General features: G+C 42.9%; 1 protein-coding gene across 1 annotated transcript in view; it reads right to left on the bottom strand.

Annotated features, from left to right (window-relative positions):
- VPS52 (VPS52 subunit of GARP complex) overlaps window positions 1-12012 on the bottom strand; it is a 53426-nt gene that overhangs the window by 9510 nt on the left and 31904 nt on the right. The window contains exons 11-17 of the mRNA XM_089658950.1: window positions 10176-10309; window positions 7364-7519; window positions 7134-7252; window positions 1769-1892; window positions 1594-1689; window positions 1260-1367; window positions 1106-1171 (exon numbers count right to left, since the gene is read on the bottom strand). Of these exons, the coding sequence (XP_089515076.1) occupies window positions 1106-1171; window positions 1260-1367; window positions 1594-1689; window positions 1769-1892; window positions 7134-7252; window positions 7364-7519; window positions 10176-10309 (803 nt within the window). The remainder of the gene's footprint in view (window positions 1-1105; window positions 1172-1259; window positions 1368-1593; window positions 1690-1768; window positions 1893-7133; window positions 7253-7363; window positions 7520-10175; window positions 10310-12012) is intronic.

Genomic DNA, 12012 nt, shown 5'->3' with positions numbered 1-12012 from the left:
GTGTGCCCTCAAAGCAGAGCACAGTATGCATAAGATGGTGACGTCACTGGCTGCTGAAATTGTGAATATCTCCTAAATGGTGCATATTTAGAAGACATTCACTGTACCTATGTATTGTAGATAGTCATTGTAGCTTACCTGCAGGTACAAGTTCAAAATGAGAGTTTACTACTGATTTAACCACTTGCCTACCGGGCACTTATACCCCCTTTCTGCCCAGGCAAATTTTCAGCTTTCAGCGCTGTCGCACTTTGAATGACAATTCTGCAGTCATGCAACACTGTACCCATATGAAATTATCATTTTTTTCACACAAATAGAGCTTTCTTTAGGTGGTATGTACTCGCCGCTGGGTGTTTTATTTTTTTGTGCTATAAACAAAAAAAGAGCAAAAATTTGTAAAAAAAAAAAGTTTTTCTTTGTTTCTATTATAAGATTTTGTAAACAGGTAATTTTTTTTTCTTTCACTGATGTGCGTTGATGAGGTTGCACTCATAGGCAGCACTGCTGGGTACAGACAGATAGGCAGCACTGATGAGGTGGCACGGATAGGCAGCACAGATGGGCACTGATAGGAGGCACTGATGGGTGACACTGCTGGGCAGCACTGCTGGGCGACACTGCTGGGCAGCACTGATGGGCGACACTGCTGGGCAGCACTGATGGGCGACACTGCTGGGCAGCACTGATGGGTGACACTGCTGGGCACTGATCATCAGTGCCCTGATGATCAGTGCTGATCACTTCTCTGACAATTGCCGGTTATCGGCAGTACTTTCCTCATGCTGTGACATCGTGAGGAAAGTGCAACTGTATTTACTTGGTGATCTGCTGTGTCATTGGACACAGCTGATCATGTGGTAAAAGGCCGCTGTGATTGGCTGTTTACTGTATCACGTGATCAGCTGTGTCCGTAGGACACAGCAATCACCAGCAGCGCTGGGGGGCGTGTTCTGGAATGACGTCCATGGACGTCATCCCAAAACTAGACAACTGCGCTGTAACGAAGAGGTTAAGTTGGTCTGGGCATTTACACTTTACAAAGGATTAACGTGAAATCCAGAGTGATGCAACAAATGGCTGTCTTGTCCTTGTAATCACTGACCTGAGTCCGCGCGGTGAGTAACTGCTGGAAGCTCTCCACCTCCTTACTGTCTGATGATGCTCGTTCCTTGAAATAAACAATGACAGTGACATTGAAGAAGAGACACACAGAGGATACATTCACAAACACTGTGCAATAGCCCAGCATCCCTCACCATCAGTACACTGAGCATCATGTCATAGTTGTTAATCAGGAAAATGAGTTGCTCCTTTCTGGAAGAAAATTCCGCTGCCATTCTCAGGACAAAATTCTCAACTTCCACCTGGAAACAAGACACTCGATTTAGATGTTTTCCAAAATAAACAAACTAATCAGATTGATTCTTTCCTTTTCTTGCCTGTAATGGTAAAATGAAAGCTGGTATTTTATTGGTTGCACCAGTAAACACAAACATTTGCATTTCAGAGCACAACCACGCATTGCTGTCCTGTTCATTGAGTTTTCTAGACTTTGTGACGTGATGCTCAGCTGTATACATATACATTTACCTGCAGCTGTCCCAGGAGGGAATTGGTCTTCTCGTTTGGGAATGTCTGATTTATGCTAACGATAGCAGATGAAAATTCAGCATAACGGCGAGTTATCTGGGAAAGCAGACGAGGTGCAGTTAGTATGGTACAGGCACAGACGCGTGTATTCAAGTTAGGGTACTTTAAATCTTACATAGTGCGGTCTCGTGTCCAGATTGCCCAGCCTCTGTGGATCGGTGTTCCGGATACTCTGAATGTTTAACTCCAGGATATATTGGAAGCGGGGCCACAGCATGTCCAACAGGGCGTCCCAGTACCTGCGGGCCAGCAACACACATAAGAGGAACCTATATTAGCTAGACAACACCATGAGGAAAAGGGGGGGGGGTTTAAATTCCAGCAAGTTACAGCATTATTGATGGTAAGGTCTGTCTTAAAGTGTACCTGTCTCCGTTACACAGTGGAGGAGGCTATTTTAAAAGCCTGACCAATATTTCAGTAAATGCAGTTTGATTACAGACTGCTGACATCACTGAATAGATATATAAGTGTAATAGTTCCTCCTGCGCTAGATGCTGCTGACACAATTTGGCGTGTATCATCCCAATTTGGGATTGGGTTTCTTTGTTTTTGCACGACATACAGGGGTTTATTTACTAAAGCTGGAGAGTCCAAAATCAGACTCCCTTCTGCATAGAAACCAATCAGCTTCTAACCTCAGCTTGTTCAATGAAGCTTTGGCAATGAAACCTGGAAGCTGATTGGTTTCTATGCAGAAGGGAGTCTGATTTTGCACTCTCCAGCTTTAGTAAATAAACCCCAAAGGGTCTGAATTTGTGACCCATCTTTAGATATTCACACAGTTGCACTTTATATATTTTTTGCACTTTATTTCAGGATCCCTTTTTGGGAATTTATAGTTTTAATTTATGTAATATTGTATCATTTTGTTATGTGTGTTTATTTTTAGCGCTGCACCATATGTACATTATCACTGAATAGATACAATTCAGTATTGGATATTCCCACATCATGCCTATCTATGAGGGACAAGGATAATATCGTCACACGTTTCCTAAAGTTGTACTAAATCCTCATTTGAGTTTCACAGGACCATATAGGACTAAGGTGTCCGTTTATGAACCAGCGGTAATAGATCGCTGCTCAGTTCTCCGGCATTCTCGGAGAACACAGTTCTCCTGTGAATGCCGTTTATGAAGCATATGTAGATCAGTTCTCCAAACGAAGGGAGAACGGTCTACAAACGCTGGAAAACGGCTGATTTTACTATAATCTCGTGAGATTACAGTAAAAGATCAGTTTACTAAACAGAGGTAAATTATCTCTGCTTAGTTTGCGGTCCCTCCGATTCTCCAGCTCTGGGCTGGAGAATCTGGAGGGAGAACACAGATCGCCAGGGAAGGGCTGAACATGTTCTCCTGAGTGTTATAAACTGTGAATGACCAGAGAAAAGCTGCGATCCTCTGAATCACAGCTATTCTCTGTGTCATAAAAGGACACCTAAATCCAGAAACTCTTACACTGGGCTACTGTTCCAGCGGCAGCCTTCTGCTTTGCTTCCCCAAAGTCACTGTTAGGGAAGCAGAGTCACATGATCGCTCTCCCATGAACTATATATCCCATCATCATCCCCCTGCACACTCATGCTCCAAGTTATCACACAATTAGGAGCCGCTTGCAATGTTGGTGCAGACAGTGTGCACATTGGCATGACGTCCTTTCCCGGAGTGCACACAAAAGGGTGGCTCCATAGGATGAGGAGCCAAGTCGAGGAGCCATCCTCGAAACCAGAAATATGGGGCCAGCAATCAGGACTGGGCGAAACTGCAGGAAAAGCATGAGCAGTGTACTATAAACAGCTATCTGTGTTTGGATTGCTTTACAGAGGGCGTTTGACAGGTGGTGAGGAGGTAAAAGGGTCACCTCCTGATTTAACCCTGTAAACACTGCACTACCACTCTGCCATCACATGCATAGACACACTGCATGTGTCTTCTGCAATACATAGCCTGCCTGCTTGCAAACTGTAATTTGTCATTTAGTTCTGCTCTTAACCTTCCTGGTGGTAATCCTGAGTGTGGCTCGGGGTTAATTTACAGTACCAAAAGCAGTAACCCCCGAGCAACACTCAGGATCACACTGTAGTGTAACTTTCCTTGTCCTGCGATCCCCCGATGTCCTCCGGCTGATGCTGGCAACTGTCTTCCGGGTTCCCTTCCCTGCGAGTGTTGCGACGCAGGGGGCAGAACCGGCGGGAGATTCAAAAAAGTAAAAATATGACACACACAATACAATGTAATCTGTTAGGATCACATTACTGTATCAAACTATTTCCCCTCAGTCTTGTCCCGAGTGCTTTGTCCTGCGCCCTGCCTGCACTTTTACCGTTCTGCCTGGAAACTCGAGAACGTTCATGGCATCCAAAAAGCGTCCCTTTAGGTCAAAAGCTGTTTAGACCGGCTAGAGAACAGCGATCGCGAATTAGAATCACTTGCAGACTTGAGCAATAATGATTAGTGGGGAAAATCGTCAATAATACACTGAAAGTGACGACAGCGATGATTCTGTGTCTGAGCTCAGTGATTTATTTATTATTTATTTATTTCAGGTACTTATATAGCGCTGTCAATTTACGCAGCACTTTACACATACATATTGTACATTCACATAAGTCCCTAACCCTCAAGGGGTGTACAATCTAAGGTCCCTAACTTACATTCATACATACACATATTAGGGACAATTTAGACAGGAGCCAATTAGCCTACCAGCATGTCTTTGGAGTGTGGGAGGAAACCGGAGCACCCGGAGGAAACCCACGCAAGCACAGGGAGAACATGCAAACTCCACGCAGGAAGCGCCATGGTCGGGAATCGAACCCATGACCCATTTACTGCAAGGCAGACGTGCTAACCACTAAGCCACTGTGCCGCCCGATGTGCGAACTTGGCGCTCTATTTCAAATTTCAGTGTTTTTGGTTTGATTACATTATTGAATTAAATGTATTACTATTTTTTATAATTATTTATTATATTATAATTTATGATTTCGTGTTTCAAACTTTATCATATCCGGGATGTTTACTAGACTCTTGTTTGGACAGATTTAAGTGAGTTATTCCTAAGAATTACAGACCTACAATATAAAACAACAAATTTCCATGCAAAACAATGTACCGCTTTGACATTCAAAAATATTGACGTAATCAGACGCCAGGGAGGTTAAAGTGGAGCTTTAAGCTAAGAAAAACCTGGGCAGACAGGCAGGATTTTTAATACAGAAGAGATATGCTTTGTCTCTTCTGCAATAAAGTTACTTACCTGCCTGTTCGTCCCGTAGAGTGAGCTGTGAATGTGCAGCTCACAGTAGAAATTCAGCAATGCCGAAGCTAACTGCACTCCTATGCATGCGCGGCAGTGACGTTACCCGCCATAGATGTCAGTAGCTGGCAGGACGCTTCAGGACACTGCTTCACTGCATCCAAGGCGAGTATTGCTCTGCTTTAACCACTTCCAGTCCAGACACTTTCACCCCTTTCCTGCCCAGGCCAATTTTCAGCTTTCAGTGCTATCACACTTTGAATGACAATTGCGCGGTTATGCAACACTGTACCCATATGAATTTTTTAACATTTCTTTTAGACAGATAAAGCTTTATTTTGGTGGTATTTATTCACCACTGGGATTTTTTTTTTTGCTATGTAAATTAAAAAGTCCAAAAATTTTGAAAAAAAAAAGTATTTTTCTTATAAAATTTTGCAAATAAATAGTATTTCATCATAAATCTTGGCCAAAATTTATTCCGTTATATTTTTAGTAAAAAAAAAATAACCCAAATTATTTTATAACCAAAATTATAATTTTGAAACATTTTTTTTTTACATTTTTTTAAATTTATTTTTACATACTGTCACCATGGTGACACTGTACTACTTGTGGGGGGTGATAAAGATTTTTTTTTTTACACTGATTGCTTTTACACCCATAAAGGATGTAAAAGCAATCATTTCTCCTTCTCTCCAGCTGCATTCTTGCAGCCATTGAGAACTACTGAATGAGCTGTGATTGGTCACAGCTTGTCACATGGTACAAGGCTGTTGTGAATAGCCCTGTACCATGTGACCTCTGTGATCATTCACAGATTTCACAAGTAGTAAGCAATGATGTCAGAAGTGACATCTTGCTTACTACTTTGCATGTGATCACTGATTGGCCAATCAGTGATCACATGATCGGGACCTCGTACAGAGGTCCCGTCCGACGATCCGTCTGGTGGACACAGCGTAACTCGGATCGCGATGCTGCGCGCTCCCAGGGAGCGCACACAAGCAGGGTGCGGGAAGGCCGACCCTGCACTGCCACCGTCCGGGCGTTTACATACAACGGCCGGATGGGAGGTGGTTAAGGCTCCATGCACACGGGGAGTTTTAATAATGCTGGTAGCGCTAGCTGTGTAAAGTCACATTAAAAGAACGAGTTTTTCAGCGTTTTTGAATTAGCGTTTAGCCACGTTTGTGTTTTTCATCGTTAGAGCATTTTTACAGCTAAGTTTACTGGCTGTAGAAAAAAAACACCAAAAGCCAAAAACAGCCGCTGTAAAAAGGACCCATGTGCATGAGGAATAAGGAAGCAGACTAATAACAGTTTCACTTACAGGATCTACAGCCAATAAAACTATTCAGAAAAACAAAACTGCTATTCTGTTGACAGACTGCATCATATACTTTACGTCATTTTATTTTTTTTACCAAAATATCCATTGTTAATACCTATCTACGTAAATAAAAAGTATCCGCTTCATTCGATATTTTCTAATTTGTCAGCTGCAGCCACCTACACTTATTACATGACACTATAGTCCATAAGGCTGTAAAGAGTAAAATGATGAGCTGTGCAGGAAGCAATAGCCAATCACAATTGAGTGTCCTAAAATCAGACCAGTGAGGGTTGCATTCAGGGCCGTGGATAAGGGGGCACCACCAGTCCTCCTGTACGGGGGCCCGGCCAGCACGGGGGCCCAGGCAGCTGGTTGAATCAGATGTGGGTAGAGAGGGTGGTATCTTCTCTTCCTCCCGTTTGCCATACAGGGGGTCGGTTCCAGTAACTGCCCTCGCCCCACCCATCACCCTCGTTTCCCCCTGCAGCCCAGGCCCCCGTGTGCCCCTACAGTGCTGCTGGCTTCTCTTCTCTCCTTTCCTTCGGCAGTTGCGAGCACACAATAGGATCCTTCAGGATGGAGAGTGGGGGAAGTGTTCGGTAAATGTCACATTTATCAGCCCCTGAGCTCCTGCCTTTCCTGAATGAACCAATGAGTGATCGGTAACAATCACTCACTGTGTTCATTCATAACTGAAGCCCTTTTTTTTTGTTGGTGGAGGGGCCCTGTCAGGTTTGCTGTATGTGGCCCCAAGTTTTCTAACAGCAGCCCTGGATGCATTCTCATTGGTTGGTCGGGGTTCCTGCACCTTGCTCATTACTCTTTGCTCTACTGAATAAGCGCAGTAAATCAGAAGTGTCACGTCACAGGGTTGTCTCACTTGTCTATAGCAGGGATGTCTCTCCTTTGAGCGATGCCTTTAAACCGTAGCACAATGTGTATAGAAAGGAAAATGGCGATGCTGTCGAAGCAGTCGGATACATAGGAGTCAATATGCTTCTGTAAAAACACAAAGACAAAAGAGGTTAGAGAAATGGAATTCAGGCTCCATATGGGGGGGGGGGGGGAATCACGGTGTAATAACTGGTCTCCTGCTTGGAGGTGTCTCACCAGGAACATGGATAAGGTTTTGCCCATCACCGTGTTGAAGAGTTCCTGAGCCGCCAAGCCGCTCGCCAGGAAGAAGTCCGATAAGAAGAGGTATTCCCGGCAGCTGTTATCAAGGAGGGCGTAGTGCTGACTGCGGAACAGAGACTCAAACGGGTACTGGGGGAAGAAGAAGGGTCGCCATTAGCACTGCATGGAAGTCTTTTGTTTAGAATACATGTAGCCATTTTATTGTATCAATCCTCCTATAAAATGCAATTCAATAACAGATTAACCATTTCCATACCGGGCAATTTTACACCTTCCTGCCCAGGCCATTTTTCAGGTTTCAGCACTCTGTTATAAAAGTTTACAAATAAATAATTGTTCTTCATAAATTTAGGCCGAGATGTATTCTGCTACATGTCTTTGGTGAAAATAACCCAAATTAGGATGTATTATTTAGTTTGTAGGAAAGTTATAGAGTTCACAAACTATGGTATAGATCTGATTATTGATCAATCCTGAAGTACTGACGGCCAATCTAATTTCTTGAGGTCCAAGAATGTCAGAACAGTACAGATATCCCCCAAATGTCAGAACAGTACAGATATCCCCCAAATGTCAGGACAGTACAGATATCCCCCAAATGTCAGAACAGTACAGATATCCCCCAAATGTCAGGACAGTACAGATATCCCCCAAATGTCAGAACAGTACATATATCCCCCAAATGTCAGAACAGTACAGATATCCCCCAAATGACCCCTTTTTGTAAAGTAGACAGTCCGACGTACTTCATAAGAGGAATGGCGAGTTTTTTGAAGCTGTATTTTTTTGGCATAATTTTTCGGAAAATGAAAAAATTATTTTCACTTTTTTTTCTTTTACATACTGTCACCAGTGCAGTACAGCGTCATCATATAACTGGCATGGCGGTGAACAGGGACACTGACTGGTGACAGTATGAAAAAAAAAAATTATATATATTTTTTTAATTATTTTTTATTAAATTTTTTTAAAGATTTTTTTTCCATATTTTACTATGACCAAAGTAGTACAAAGTTACCATAGTAACATTTTACTACTTTGGGGAAGTGATCAGTATTTTTTTTTTTTCTTTACACAATTTGCTTATAGCAAAGATTTACTTTGCTATAAGCAAGCATGTACCTGAATGACATCGATTCATTCAGTATTTTTTTTTTTTTTTTGTGCTTAGCTGTGATTTGGCCACAGCTAATCACATGACATGTGCATGTGACCTGCTGTGACCATTCACAGCTAGACACTAGTATACAATGGATGGCATGCATGAAGCCATCCATTGTATACAACTGTCATGTGACCTGCTGTGATTGGTCACAGCAGGTCACATGGTACCGGCACTCAGATCTGTCATCGGCCGTGTCCGAGGTATACGGCAGGTGACAGATCGCGCCGCTTCGCAGCTCTGCAACCACGCGAACTGCGCATGTGCGGGAGGACGCCAAATGGCATACACCCCGGAAAGGTAATGCATTTTTGCGGGCGCCAAACGGCTATAGGCCGGGCGGCAAATGGTTAAACTGGTTTTGGAGGCTCAAGGTTTTTTACCCGAATGTATTCTATGTATGAACGTAAAAAACCTTCTGGGTGCAGCTTCTCCCCCAGCCTCCCTAATACCTACCTGAGCCCAATCTCAATCCAGCAATGTGCACCATAGCAGCAGCTCCCCAGGGTCTATGTCTCCTCATTGGCTCACACAGTAGTGGGAACCACTGGTCCCTGCTGCTGGCAATCACATCCAGTGAGCCAATGAGGAAAGAGCAGGGGCAAGGCCAAGCCGCGCTGTGTGTGTGAATCAACACACAGAGAGTGGCTCAGGAGCAAGCCTGCTCGAGCGCCCCTCCCCCCTGCTGAGTGCCCCCCATAGCACGAGGATTCCTATTGGGGGCACTAGGCAGGCGGTAGGAGCCAGGACCACTAGTGGGGCACCCAAAATGAAGTTTAGGGCTTCTCTGTGCACTACCATTGCACAGAGCAGGTAAGTATGACGTTTGTTATTTTTTAATTCTTTGCTTTAGAATCACTTTAAGGCTACTTTCACACTGATCCACCGCAAAAACGCATGGGCGTTTTTACCGCACTTTTTAAAGGACACGTAAATAAAAACTACACCAAAAACATTTCTCAGAGGCGTTTTTGAGGTACTTTTCATGCATTTTCCATTGATTTCATTGAAAACTGCTTACATAGTCAATGTAACTACAAAGTGCGTTTTAAACCCTCCCACTATGTATTTTAATTTCATATTGAACATGTTGGGCAGTCATTCTTGACCGCTACACATGCAGCCTCTGCTACCTAATCATTCGTGCGGCACAGCGATTCTGTTTTACTGCTCCTCAATCTGAATTCCATCAGTCCGAGTCCATTCAGATCCATCAGGGATCTGACCTCACTCACTAACATACAGCCATTAGTAGGGTAATCTACACGCATGTATATAAAATACAACAAATCTGAAAATTTAGAACATCAAAAAACATGAAAATGAGAAAGCAGCATCAAAACTTAATACAAACTGTTCAGCAGTACTCACTGGGGTTGATGTACTAAACCTGGAGAGTGCAAAATCTGGTGCAGCTCTGCATAGAAACCAATCAGCTTTCGTTTTTTTTTTTTGCCAAAGCTTAATTGAACAAGATGAAGTTAGAAGCTGATTGGCCACCATCCACAGCTGCACCTGATTTAGTAAATCAACCCCATTATGTGCACTGCCGGACGATGTAATATAGTGCAGTTACATTATTCCAGCCCACGTTCCACTCCGCCCCTTACAGACATTTCTCACCCTGACATCACTCTTCTGTGCTGTGTGCGGCACTATGATTGGACCCTCCAGCTCCGTAGGACTGATGATGGCGGCCCGATTACCGACGGTAAACACCGTATTCTTGCTGCGCAGTGTTGGCTTGGAGAAGAAGCGTGCCCGGATTAAGGAAAAACGAGATCTGATGTTTTCACTCTGACATACACCCACAGAACAACACATAACGTGAGTGGTCCAAAATCATGTCATAAAACACTGATATTATGAAACCCACTAAAAGAACTTCAAACTCCAACTCTATAAAGAAATAAACGTACAAAAATATAAATATAACTAAACCGCAGCGCAAAAATTAATAAAACAATACAGAATACATTTCATCAGTGAAATAAATATATGTGAATATATAAAACAATTAACCACTTCCAGTCCGGACACTTTTACCCCCTTCCTGTCCAGGCCAATTTTCAGCTTTAAAGGCTATCACACTTTGAATGACAATTGCGCGGTCATGCAACACTGTACCCATATGAATTTTTTAGCATTTTCTTGAGCCAGATAAAGCTTTATTTTGGTGGCATTTATTCACAACTGGGATTTTTATTTTTTTGGCTATATAACTGAAAAAGTCCAAAAATTTTGAAAAAAAAGTGTTTTTCTTATAAAATGTTGCAAATAAATAATATTTCATCATAAATATTGGCCAACATTTATTCAGTTATCTTTTTAGTAAAAAAAAAATAACCCAAATTAGATTATAACCAAAAATTATAATTTTTAAAAAACAATTTAACATGTTTATTTCATTTTTTCATATTATTTATGTTTTTTTTTTTTACATACTGTCACCCTAGCAGTGCAGTGTAACCATGGTGACACTGTACTACTTGTGGAGGTGATGAAATTTTTTTTTCTTTACACTGATTGCTTTTACACCCAAAAAGGCTGTAAAAGCAATAATTTTTCCTTCTCTCTTGCTGCATTCTTGCAGCCATTGAGAACTACTGTGTGAGCTGTGATTGGTCACAGCTTGTCACATGGTACAAGGCTGTTGTGAATAGCCTTGTACCATGTGACCTCTATGATCATTCACAGATTTCACACGTAGTAAGCAATGATTTCAGAAGTGACATCTTGCTTACTACTCTGCATGTGATCACTGATTGGTCAATCAGTGATCACGTTCGGGACCTCGCACAGAGGTCCCGTACAATGATCAGTGTTCCACTGTGTCCGGAGGACACAGCGGGCACCGTATCACGGTGCTGCGCGCTGCCAGGGAGCGCGCACAGTCCATAATGGCGGCTGTGATTTCTGAACGGCAACCCGCCCCTGGACTGCCACCGCCCGGCCTTTTACATACAGCGGCCGGATGGCAAGTGGTTAATATCTGTGATAACTCCCTGGAGGGACGAAACGCGTTGAAGCAATTTCCGTTTCTGACAGAGGCTTCGTGACGTCACGTCCAGTGAGTGGAGCATATGCTGGCTGCAGCGCTCCAGAGCCATTTTGATGTAGAGAACACATCCCTATACACTGCTGCCAGTTCACTTTCTATGGAGCCATGATTGATGTGATCGGATACCTGCTTGAGGGGGAAAGGTTACATTTATGAGGCTTGTTACCTATTTGTAAAATGTGAGTGCATTATGTGCATTGGTTTTAACCAATTAAAGCGTTTATGCAGTATTACACTATTCGTGGTTCTGTTGTCTCTTTGCATTGTCATCTACCTGTGGGTGATGGTTTGGAGGTTGTCAAGCAACAATTTTCTGAGTGGGATTCACTTTTGGAGGATATATCCCAACTTTAAGCTTTTTTCACTCTTAAGCCCCATCAGCTAAGAGTCCATTCCATT

Source organism: Staurois parvus, unplaced genomic scaffold (genome assembly GCF_062004578.1).
Source record: "Staurois parvus isolate SC_StPar_1 unplaced genomic scaffold, SC_StPar_1.0 ptg001113l, whole genome shotgun sequence".
NCBI classification, from domain to species: domain Eukaryota; kingdom Metazoa; phylum Chordata; class Amphibia; order Anura; family Ranidae; genus Staurois; species Staurois parvus.
Note: the sequence above shows the minus strand (reverse complement) of the source record. Positions and strands in the feature narration are given on the sequence as shown.